A 12628-nucleotide genomic window follows, 5' to 3' on the forward strand; every position below is an offset into this window, starting at 1 on the left:
TTTCTCCCCTATGAATGCCATCTTGTCTACCTTTATCCTTCCTATTTTCCCCCAACTTGTTGCTTTGTCAGAATTAAAGCTAAAAAAAATATGGCATATTTTTTTTTTTTAATAATTGGAGAACCATGCAGATTTAGTAATTTAATTTTTATTTTTATTTTCAGTGCCCATATCTAAAATTACACTCTGAGCATGTCCATCCTCATCCTGCATATTGTCACACATAGAAGTAATGTAATTGATCGAAGAATATATTAGATAAATTTATCCTTGTAATTCACAGATTTCATTTAGGACTTATTTATGTCACTAATGTAGCAGAATTCACCTAAGCTTGTTCCAAAAAAAATGCTAACTAAACCTTGGGTCAATAATCACTTACAATGAATCCTCTCAATTGTCTCTTTAAATTGCAAGACTATCAGACTCCTATGATATTAGGGAGCATGTCAGAAGTTTTTACAATGGTTCTCTCTCTTTAAAATGTACCAGTTGCCTACACAAATTGAAGGCAGCCAATCTGAGGCCTTAACGGGAAAATGCAGCCAATTAATTCGCTCAGATTTAGTGACATCATGAAGCATGTCATTCCAGGGTGATATCAACAGTTCCTAGTTCCCATTATCATGATTATTGGTTCAGCACAAAACTGCTGCTTCCACTGTGTTCAGGTAACAGGTATGCTTTAAAGGAGTCAAATCTGACACATTTGACTCTGCAAATATCAGAGTATTAATGCCTTGCTTACCCGAGGCGGGTGTCATCTGCTGGTTGAGCATTCCCATCGGTGTTGGTGGAGGAACAACGCCCATTAGAGCGCCCACCGGCGTGCCGGCTCGGGGAGAGGAGTTCTGCTGCTGCTGTTGTTGCTGCGCTGCTCGCTCTCTTTCTTGTTGCTCTGCCACTTTGGCAGCACGTTCTGCAAGTTAAATACATTTCAAATCAACCATAGCTCAAATCCAGGATGGAAACAGATTTCTTTCTTACTCCGATTCGTGCTTCTTTAGGTAAAACAAACAAAAGCTTTTGTGAAAAACTTCTTAAAATAACCAGACTAGAGCACAGTAATCCACCATGTACATGTAACAGTATAAAAAAAAAAAGGTGATTTTTTTTTTTTTTTTTTTTTTTTTAAAGCAATAGTCTGAAAACTTCCATTGCCCAGTTTGTGCTTTTTACATAAAATGTTACTCGATTCAAAGAGTGGGACTGATGACCTCCAAGTGCCCGGCCACTGGCAAAATTTACACGTACAAAGAAAACAAGCTAAACTACAAAACAAAACAAAAAAAGCTAAGAAATAATAACAAGACAACACTATGTATGTATAATAACACATTGCTTGTCAGACATATTAAAACAAATAATGAAATATAATTTATAAAAAGCCACATTCTGACAGTGGACAACCAGTTGGAGACCTCTGTAAAGATAAGCAGAAAGAAATACACCTGTTGTACTCCACCCACAGGTATATGTATCTTATTTCTATATTTAGAATAATGTCTCAGTATAACTTTTTTCAATGTTGTTACCACAGATTTGTTTGTGAAAATGGCGGAAATGCATGTGACCAAAATGTAATATTTTGTGAAGCTAAACAATACCCACACCAAGTTACCATAGCAGACTTCACGCATGTTCCAGAACTTACTGTTTTATCCGCATTAAGCATTCCATGTTGATATACTATGCTTAATGCCAGTTGCTCTAGCATGGAAATTAAATTAGAGAGAATCAACAGCTCTTGTGGTGTAAAGGAAAATGGCCACCGTCTCTGATTTAGGCGGTGAGCAGACAATACCTATAGTAATAATTTCTGTTACTTATTTGACATAATAAAGAGGATAGCCCACTTGGTATTAATGTATGAATACTGTAGAAGGTGTTATACTCTACTTGTTCATGTATAATTTTGAATTTGTCCCACCCATACCCCTAACAGTTACTCCCCCGCACCTGTGCTATCTGTACCCCTAATTTCAAACATTTTCTTTCAATAAAAATGACTGGTGAAGGCAATACCAGTGTATTGTTATTGGGATGCCAGTTCCACTTAACATCAAGGAATGATGTTCTTTAATCAATCAGCTAAAATTCTGGAGTGCGATTGATTAGAGATTTAGAAGGAGGGACTGTGCAAGTGATACATTAAAAGTAAAAGCTGTCGCAAGATTTTCTACTGTTGGTACTTGGTGCCTCACCGTATTCACATGATTTATCCAGGTTCCTCATCGCTATGCTGGCGTCAATGTGGTCAGGAGGGCACCCTGTCTCATATATGGTGGCATTGTCCAAAACCTTTCTGGAAGTCGGTCCATCAGTTAATCTCCAGTATCACTCAGATTTCTCTCCCTCCATCTCTTTCATATTCCCTACTCCCGCGCTCTATTCCCAAGATATCAAAAGCAACTCAGAAACTTATTACACATATGCTTAGTGCTGCTAGATGCCAAATTGCCCTTCTTTGGAAAAATCTGTGCCCTCCCTCCTTACCCTCTGTGATCAACCGCACTTGGCAAGTCTATCATATGGAGTATATGACTAGCATCCTCCGCCGCACTCCTGTCCAATTGGATAAGGTCTGGAGTCCTTGGACCGAGTTTCACGGAGCCTCCCCTCCTCTTGCATTTTAAGGCCGCTGAGCCCTAACTACCAATCTTGATCCTCGTCACGGGTCATCATCTTCTTCTTACTTCTCTCCCTATCGCTTTGGCTAGTGATTTCCCCTGTCCCTCTCACCCCTATTCTTTCCTTTCTCTTCTCTCTTCCACCAACCCTCCCTAAATTTTCTTTTGTATTTTCATATTAATAACAATACGCTGCTTTTATTACGTGGAAACTTCATTGCAGTTCTGTTTTACCTGTATTGCCTGTTTCCCTCATTGTCTGTATTGCAAAACTCAATATATCTTTTTAAAAAAAAAAAAAAAGTAAAAGCTGATCCTTGTATGTTTGATACTTACAAAGCAGTATTACTATTACCACTCAGTAGAGGCTATAGAAGTAATTCACAAAAGATGGGCATCACAGTACAGTTAGCATTGATTGTTTGCACCATTGCAGCTCTGGGTTCATTTTCGACCATGCTGGCATCTGCCTGAAATTTATATGTTCTGCCCATTTTTGCATTGCTTTCCCTGAGATACTTCAGTGTTTGCTAGGCAGAATTAATGAAACTAAGTGCAGAGTGAGAGGGATAGCTATAACTGGAGTTCTGACCTCTAAATGGTGACTGCGATGTCTCCACTGATGTGAGGGTCACAACATAAAATCAATCATCCTGAAGGGTACTATGTCATTGTGAAACCTGACATCAAAATCATAGCACCCAATTGTTGTATCTGTTTATATAACTGCTTTACCAGGATAAATGCAGTGTCTCTGTCACCAGACACATTCATATTTTACCTTCATAATCCGCTTTCTTTGTTGCCTCCAAGTTCCGCCACTCTGTTCCTACTAAACGACTAAGTTCCCCAAATGAGTAGTCTGGATGTTGAGCCTTTATAACAGCCCTCATTTCACTACTGAACAGGATGTAACCACTCATGTTAATCTTCCTCTTCCCTCCTTCCTTCTTAGTGCTGTTTTTGCCAGACTTAGGCGTCGACTAAGAGGAAAAACACATTAGACAATCCTTTCAGATGTGCCGAGCGCTAAACTTTTCTTGACAAAATTAATTATTGAAACCCAGTGGTAAAACAATATTTTCTGTGGCTGTTGTCGACACCAGGCAGTCTTATTCTATCCAATGTTAGAGAGTGGACAGGTCGGTATGGTTCTATGTTAGATGAGTTCTAAAAAAATGAGACACACAAGGAAAAATAACAAGCTAGGAAGACATTCAGCAGATACGCAAGCACAGCCACGTTAAAGCAGCAATACCACGCCATCCGCCCTCCCACCCCAGAGAAAAATAAAAAAAAAATTAAAAAAAAATACTACCCCTCTAAATACTGAAAAATAACAGCAGGCCTGACCTTGGCTCTAAAAAAAAATTACCTTTCCGTTGTCTAAAAACTGTTTGGGTAATTTGCTGTCCACTGTCTCCCCTGGGTCGCCATCTTTCGTTTGTCTGTCACTGGGTTTTTCAATGGGCTCTGCCTCTGTTAGGTTCCCCCTTTGCGTCAATGAGGAAGGGGAGGGCAGCCTGACCCCTGGCGTCAGGTCGTCGGTACATCGGGGGGAGCTTGAAATTGCGGCGGCCTGATTTAGTGTTTTAAAAACACCAATTGCAAAAGGATTAACAAAAAAAAATAAAAGCCTTCTTTTTTTAAAAAATTTTTTGTCGTGCATTTGATAAGAAAGAAACGCTTCGTTCAGACAGGGAAGGTCATGACCTATGAGACAGCATAAACACGTGGTATTGCTGCTTTTCACTATTCTGCCCAAGCGGCAAAGCCCCCAAAAACCAAGACTTATTCTGCACCAGACATGGAACCCCAACTTGTAATCCCATGAGATGAGCGGAAAGCACCCTGCTAATGACAGCACATGACACAAAGAATGGAAAAGCCTTTTATATTCAATAATGTTGTGTGCTTATTTACAACTATTTGCATCTGTTACTTGTAAGAATGATCATCCAATGATCACTATTTACACTCGTTGCTCCTATTCTGACTTAGTCCTAAATACAAAAACAGGTATGATCCCTCCCTTTACTTTGTTAAAATCGTTAATACTTACAAAGGGAAGCGTTTCTTCTTTTAAAGTTAAGCTGAAAAGTTTATTTTTAAAACAAATAATCAGCCAATCATATGGTAAATTGCTATCTTTCACAAGTATACCCTATAGGCCAATTAAATCGAGAAAAATATCACAAATTGTGAACTGAATTTCTCGCATACACATGGGTGCCCTTGTTTTACTTGGCATAATAATGTTGGTTACAAGAGCTGCTTATAAAGAGAGTTTGTCCCTTCCTCATAGCAATAAAGCAGTCTGATGATTTGTTCAGTACAGTTAATTAACATTTGCAGACATGCTAATGGCTAACATATAACTTTACTTATTTGTGCTTCCAGCACAAGACGTGACAGTCACAAAAATTAGGAAATGATAAAGCAATATGTTAAGAAATAGAAAATAATATAAACACAATAGGAGATTGTGTTTGGGGTAGTTTACTACAATACACAATATTAATGACTGTTATACAGTGACCCCTTCATGAAAACTATATGAGAAGATTATAAAAAAGGGGTCAGAAATACAAGATGCTCTTTTCAATAAAATTAAATTGCTTTTCAAAGTATGTTATCTGTAAGTTATGATAACACATTATTGCATTTTGACACATCTATTAGCAATAATTTGGGCATATCACTGGAGTGTATTATTGATGCACTGGACATATCCCAGATTTATTTAACTCTTCCCTTTCTGCTATTTATGGAGACACAAATCACATTGAAACTAATAATAATTTTATTTATATGGCAATTTTCTCCCAGTAGGACTCAAAATGTTTTCTAATTTAAGTAAGGAGATCAGATCTGGTAACTGTCCCCCAGGTAATCATATTTCAGGAAAGCACAAGAAGTGCAGATTTGGGATACTAGATATATGTTATTACATTGTCTGTGTCTACCTTAAAGAACAAATGTAAATATACCTGACCTAGACTTTGTCCATTTTCAGTGTGAGCAGAGCAGACAAAACACAATAGAAACATTACCTGCACAACGAGTACACAGGGGGCACAAACATAGAACCATATCACTTCCATTATAAAATGTTAAGTCCACTTTATGATCCTGGAGGACAAACATACGTTAAACCTGGACTGGAGCATTGGACATTACACAGAAAGTGTAACGAATGCTAACTCTATATTAGAACAACTCATATTCCTTAACGTTATTCACGTACAAACTAGATTTGGGAATCATCATATTGTTATCTTTTTCTGTTACCTGCGGGGGAGTGTATGGCATGAGCTCTAGTTCACCAGACATGGGAGTTTGGAGCTGTGGGAGAGATGGGGCTTCCAGGACCTCTCCCTCCTCTTCTCCCATATCTTCAATCTCCTCGTCACCCCCCTCCAACTCTGCAAACTTTGCCTCTAGATCCTGGATCTTCTTTTCCAAGAGAGGAGATGGTTCTTTTTGAGGTACAATAGGTTTTCTAAGAAAACAAATTACTAGTTAGCAAATGTATTTTATATCATCTCAAACTCAATGATTTCCTTATTCTTACAGCAGATTTAAAAACATTAGTAACAGGTTAATTTAAATGTCCACCTATGGGAATCTGCCCACTATACTGCAGCACCTGTCCATAGGTACCACGTCCACCGATACAACTCTTTAAACTTAGATTTCACTGTCTTTCTAGTCCTTATTCAGGTGGCTGGAGGGCTCCACAGTGTCAGACATTTAATTCCCAATATTGACATAACGGTGGTTATTTATGCAAAGGAGCCCATATTTCTGCTAACTCAATGAGGAGGCCCTTTATAAGGGGGAGATAAATGGTGGACGTGAAGCTCTTTCCATTAGTAGCATATTTGAATAAATGTCTATGCTTTAAGTGCATTATATAGGGAAAAAATAGAAACACGTTTCCATGATTCTGCTCTCTACTCTACATAATACAGCTGTAAAACTGTAATAAGTTACTTTTCTTCCCAAGTACATGGTCACCAAATATGTGCAATTTACATAAGGTTTGAGACAGTAATGTAATCATGGAAGGTTGTCTGAGGTGCGTTACCCTGCACTGTGTGCTCCAGAAGGTGAACAAACCTAAATAGTGATCTCAGCCTAAGACTAGTGACCAATAGAACACACTGTCAGTACTCATGGCACAGATTTCAGATGCTAAACAGACCAAAATGCATTTAGCGGCATCCAGGTTGCAGTAGGTATTGCATCTCAGTATCATCTGTACTGCCAATGCGTCTCTCATAGCTACCTAGTCATCACCGAGGTCTACTGATGCCCTGTTCACCTTCTATCTAATTTCTGAAGTTCACTGAAAAGAAAACTAGTAGCACCAACTAATGTACACGGTCAGACAAAAACTATAATAAAAATGCTAATTTCTCTCCATGCATTTCACCTGAAGTAGTAAATTTCATCATCCACAACCTTGGCAGACAACGAAAATCTTTTCAGCCCTTTAAACCTCTTCATTTGCTTGTCACTCTCATTATATCGACTTTCGCAAAGCAATACATCATTTTCAGAGATTTCGGTCGGACGACACGACAGAAAATCCTTGAATGACAACACGGCGCACTTTCCTAGAAGAAAAACAAACATTATACACCACAACCAACGTCACAATTACACTAGGATGAAGCCCCAAGAGGCAAAGGAATGATTAATGCGAGAACAACAACGTTTGGTCATCTCTTCTGTACACCATATCTCTCTGTGACGCTCAGTGATATTACCATGTGAGAACATTTATATATTTACTTATACTTTGTGGGAGAATGGATAGGTCAATCTCCACTTACATAAAACAAAGAAATCTACTACAACTTAAATATTTCAAGATGAAGTGAAACACGATTTTTTGCTTTGTTTATATCCCTCTTCTTCACATAATCAAAACTGCCTCTAAGTGTAGAAAGAAAACACACCCCACCTAAAATGCAGGTCATAGGACAGGTCTCTTCCAAGTTACTCAAAAACATTTCCTTCTTGTAGAACATTTTGGTTGGCTCATGAATGGTCTCCTCAGGATGAATAAATATTGGACCAAAGAAATAGGCCGCTCCATCCCGAAGCCACATTTTTTCTATCCTAAAAGAACAAATTAAAACTCATTATACCATCATGTATCTATTTTGAATAATGTGTGAAACATATTTTATACAATGTAGATAGAACACCAATACCACAGTTATAATCCCACAAAAATAAACACTTTATATACTGCCCCACAACACTAACACAGTAATCCACAAAGAATATCCTACATGAGCAATGTGAACACTTCTATAACACACAAGTGATCCCAATATACTGTACATCAGCGGTTGCTAAACTGTGCGCCTAGGCTCCCTGGGGTGCCTTGGAGATCTTACAGGGGTGCCTCGGCCAGGGCCAGTGGTAAGCAAGTCGGGGGGACTACTTGGTAACTATTTTGGCTTAGGGGTGCCTTGAAAATTTTTGGGAGACCCTAAGGGTGCCTTGAATAGAGATAGTCTGGGTCTGGTGTAGGGCACCAACCCTGTACCCAACCCTTGGCCCATCTACAAGCAGTTTGGCACAAAAGGAATCCTCACAAAGTACAGCTGTGTGACAGATTTCTCTTTCTCCAAAACAACCCTCCATAATTAAACAAAAAGTTAAGTGCAGTATACCAAAATATATTTTTATTACTTGTTTATTAAATTAGCACTCAAGTACAAGGAATAATCAACACCCTGTGACATTTTACACACAGCAGTAGTGTAGTTCTATGCCCTATACTAAAGTACTAGACCAGGCCTGGCAAACCTGAGGAAGTTTTGTTTACGTATTTTAGCGAACAACATTATAGTATAACCAAGTAATACAAAAAGCAATTAATTAGGAATATATTTAAAATTATACCACAAGAAAGAATCTCAAAACCATAGAAGCCATATTAAAATACACACCACATAGAGGCAAACAACAGTCTAAAACAATGAAAACCGCATATGCAGTAATGAAGGAAAGTACGGCGGTTTTATCCATTCTGTGTTCTAGTCCTTACCTGCCCACTCTTGGCCTGACTAATCCATGTGACTTAATAAACACGCAATCCCCAACCTTCAGCCACATGTCATTGTACCGAAGCTGCTCATAGTAATGACAACCAGGCTCCCCATTAGGCATATCAACTGGAACATCTTCCTTTTCCTGGAAATATATATTTATAAGTTTTTGTTTAGTCTATATATGCACATCAGGGGTTTATTACTCACTAAGCACATACCAAATATTAAATAAAAACAAAACCCGCTTTGTGTACTGAGAATACCTATGTCTTACAAAGGTTATACTGACTACACAACTAATGGCATTAGTCAAAGTACTGCAGATTGAAGGAAAAAAAAAAAGTGCTGCAACCAATCAGATTGTAGCAGACTTTCATAGTAAACTTAGTCTTTTTGACTTTGATAGATTTAGCTAGTTTGAGTATGCAAAAACAACCAAAATTGAGGGCTGACATTTGTTAACATTAATTCAAATAAACAACACCTTAAATCACTGCAGGAGCCCAGATGAAAGGGATTACAGGCTGAAGAGGATACAAGAGCTAATGTATAAACAGCTTTGTGTGACATATTACTACAAACGGTAGGATGGAGATATGATCTTGTCTTTATGCTAATAGTGTATCTACTGGTAGACATGAGAAGAAAAACACTAATGTAATATTAGGAGGACATTATACAAACCTTCTCCAAGCAGATAGTGATATCTTCCTCTTTTGTATCTTCTGTGCTATCAGTGGGCAGATCTTCATCCACCTTATCCTTTAACGCAAACACAGAGGCCACACGCACCACAGGTAGAGGCACATCCCTGGGCCTGAACCGTACTGAACTGATAGGCATTGTCCATAGCTTAATCTTTTTGAAGGATTTGGTTTTGGCAGAATACCGAGACTCACACACATACACATCTTCATCTCTAAAGTTTTCAGGGCAGATTTTAAAGTACTCCTATGTGATAAGAAAACAAATCCATAGAAATTAATAATCACTGACAACTGAAATAAAAAAAAAACAAACACAAAAAACCCACAACAACAACAACATACAATTTGACTTATCTAGTGTGCATATAATGTGACTGCAGCATTAACATGTGACATGAAAGAGAGAACTGTATATAGATTAACAATGGCACACACACAGGGGTACTACTTACCTTCACGAACATCACAACACATTTGCCGAGGATTTTGTTTACAGGCACTTTGTTGTAGTAATCGCTCTTGAACACCTCTTTCTCCAAGAATTTGCGAGTGGCGAGATGAAAGGTTTCAGTGGGACGATAGAACCAGCAGCCATACAACCACTTCTCACCTGCCAAGAAAATGCCAGTGTTTAAATCACACATCAACCTATTCTTGAAGGTCCTTTGCATGATAAATAAATACCCAATTCAAGGGCAAGGCCTATTATCCAAAAATAAGCAGAAAAAGACAGTCCATTTCGGAGAGTTTATTTAAATACCCATTGTACACATTGTTGGACGTGTTAGAAATAACCAGAACTGATAGGAGGGCGGTGAGAGCGCCCAGGGCGCAAGGCCGAGAAGCCACAACACCCGCCCGCTATATGCAGCCCCCAGATGGTCCCAGCATACTTATTGCAGTGCTGTCATTTTTGAGTGACAGGGAGCCGACACAATGAGAATGTCGGCCGGCTCCCTGCATCCTGCAGTATACCTGATGTGCACATGTGGGGGCTGTAAAGAACAGGGGGGGGGGCTGTAATAAAGAACAGGGGGGGCTATAATAAAGAACAGGGGGAGGGGGCTGTAAAAAAAAAAAAAAAAAAAACAGGAGGGGAGAGAGAGGGCTCTAAAGAACAGGAGGGGAAAGAGGGGGCCATAATAAGTAATTAATTATAAATAATAAATAAGCACTATATATTTAAAATGGCAGAGATGTGTTTATCAGTAGTAATAATCTTTATTAAATGTGGTGGGGATTTGTATGCCATAGATTTGATTGTGGTGCTGGGGGGTGGAAATATGCCTTTGTATTAAATGCAAATGCTATTAATGCCGGTGCTGGTGAGGGGTGAAATTGGTTGGTTTATTAAATGTGAATGCTTTTAATTTAATGGGGCTGGTTTGGGGTAAGGAGGCTTATTTATTAAACGTAAACACTAATTGTAGGGCTGATTAGGGGGAAGGAGACATTTAATTTAATGTTGGGGCTATATGGGGGAAAATAAGCAATATTCATTAATTGTGAATGCTATTAAATTCTGGGGCTGATTGGATACAAGGAGGCCTGTTGATTGAACAAAAAAAGCTAATGATTTAATGTCGGGCTGGTTGGGAGGCGTATTGTTTAGTGAATTCTCGACATTCCATGAGGTGTATAGTAACTATCTATTTTCCAAACAGGGAACCCAACATTCCAGGAGCCGGCCAAGTAGATACTGCGTTTAAGACATCGGCAGCGGCACCAGGTAGGAATCTCCCTTCTAGCTGGGCGTTCCCACAAGTGCGTGGGAGGTGGGTAGGGGCGCCAGTGCTCTGTCTTGCCCAGAGCACTAAAATGTTTAGTTATAGCACTGGAAATAACACTAAGCACAATAATAATGATGTTTGGTGATGTGTGTGGTATTACAACAGAACTTCTTTTCTCCCGAAACCTATGATACTTACAAACAAAACACAGCAATAGCTCTAGTTCGATGAACAAACTCACCAGCAGTGTCCTCCCAGAGGCGCTCGATGCAGACAATATGTGGCTTCAGGTTGGCTTCCGCAGGTTCCACATACACATAGTCCCCAACATGGTACATGCTGTTCTTAAAGCTGCAGTCCTGGCTGTATGTACGGTGCAGCCCAGACTGGCCAGAAACTCCTCCGGGATCTTCACTCTTTTCAGCTTCTTATTAACAAAGACCAAAAAAAAAGTAAGCACATAATTCACACATCGACACAACCCACTTGGCTAGAGGTCTTTTTTTTTTTTTTTTTTTTTTTTTTTTAAATAATAATAATAATAATCTGTTACACTATATATTTATTGCTCTTACATGACTGGACACAACACATGAATATGGTTAAACTAAGAGGTAGTTTCATGTGGAATACACAGTGTGACAAATGCTGTTGCTTCAACCAGTTGCATGGGCATATATGTGGCCTTATAGAACATCTGTCCCTTTAATTATGGCTTGGCCACACACGGCTGTCTTAGCATGTGCTCTTACAATGCCCAGGTGGTGAGTGGCAGATAATGTTGCCTGACTGTATTATGTAGGGCTGCTGTGTAACATCCACAGAGAAGAGAAAACGATAGTGTCTCAAATTAGCACTCTTCGGAATGCTGTTAAATTAACTAGGGAAAGAGTATGTTGAATATGATGAACAACAGTGTTATCTAGCAACACTAAAACTAGAGAGACTTCCCAGCCTAATTATCATGCTTTGCATAGAGTAGGGAATTCAGTTTAACAACTGAAGTGCTCTGAATTACCACCAAGATAGTTGATATTATTATAGACTTATTCATTTTGTGAAAAGTAAACACTGGAATATGCTCATCTTACATAAAGTTGTTTAAAATAGCAAACTGCAGGTTAATAAAAATATTCTAATTGTAAGTGAAGATTAACTCGGTGCTCATCATTCAGTTCACAGATTTCATGACACTGCACAGAAATCTGTAGATTAAAGGATTAACTGTTTGCTTAAAATCCAAACTGGGATTGAGCTTGCTTCAATGGTTCTGCACTCATATTTTTAGGGCCCAAACTCACTAGCTAGTTGCATGACCACAGCCCATATAATTTATGCAGTGCATGTACCGGGCCCATGCATATGGTCTTTTTAAAAAAAAAAAAATTTTACTCATGACTGTAAATCCTCCTATTAATGCTCGTAGGTCCATTGGGCTTCTTGTGTGGGACTGAGCCAAGTCCATCAACCATCCAAGCCGATTATGG

General features: G+C 38.9%; 1 protein-coding gene across 7 annotated transcripts in view; it reads right to left on the minus strand.

The window, feature by feature from the left end:
• PBRM1 (polybromo 1) overlaps positions 1 to 12628 on the minus strand; it is an 86423-nt gene that overhangs the window by 17309 nt on the left and 56486 nt on the right. For 4 of the 7 annotated variants that reach the window (XM_075183092.1, XM_075183093.1, XM_075183091.1 and 1 more), the window contains 9 exons: positions 11383 to 11568; positions 9864 to 10021; positions 9389 to 9655; positions 8701 to 8846; positions 7603 to 7760; positions 7069 to 7252; positions 5922 to 6132; positions 3412 to 3613; positions 749 to 919 (listed from right to left, as the gene is read on the minus strand). In XM_075183092.1, coding sequence (XP_075039193.1) covers positions 749 to 919; positions 3412 to 3613; positions 5922 to 6132; positions 7069 to 7252; positions 7603 to 7760; positions 8701 to 8846; positions 9389 to 9655; positions 9864 to 10021; positions 11383 to 11568 — 1683 coding nt within the window. Of the gene's footprint in view, positions 1 to 748; positions 920 to 3411; positions 3614 to 4005; positions 4210 to 5921; positions 6133 to 7068; positions 7253 to 7602; positions 7761 to 8700; positions 8847 to 9388; positions 9656 to 9863; positions 10022 to 11382; positions 11569 to 12628 lie in introns of all 7 variants that reach the window. The other 3 variants (XM_075183089.1, XM_075183090.1, XM_075183088.1) reach the window with 1 other exon arrangement.

Source organism: Mixophyes fleayi, chromosome 8 (assembly GCF_038048845.1).
Source record: "Mixophyes fleayi isolate aMixFle1 chromosome 8, aMixFle1.hap1, whole genome shotgun sequence".
In the NCBI taxonomy this organism is placed as follows: domain Eukaryota; kingdom Metazoa; phylum Chordata; class Amphibia; order Anura; family Limnodynastidae; genus Mixophyes; species Mixophyes fleayi.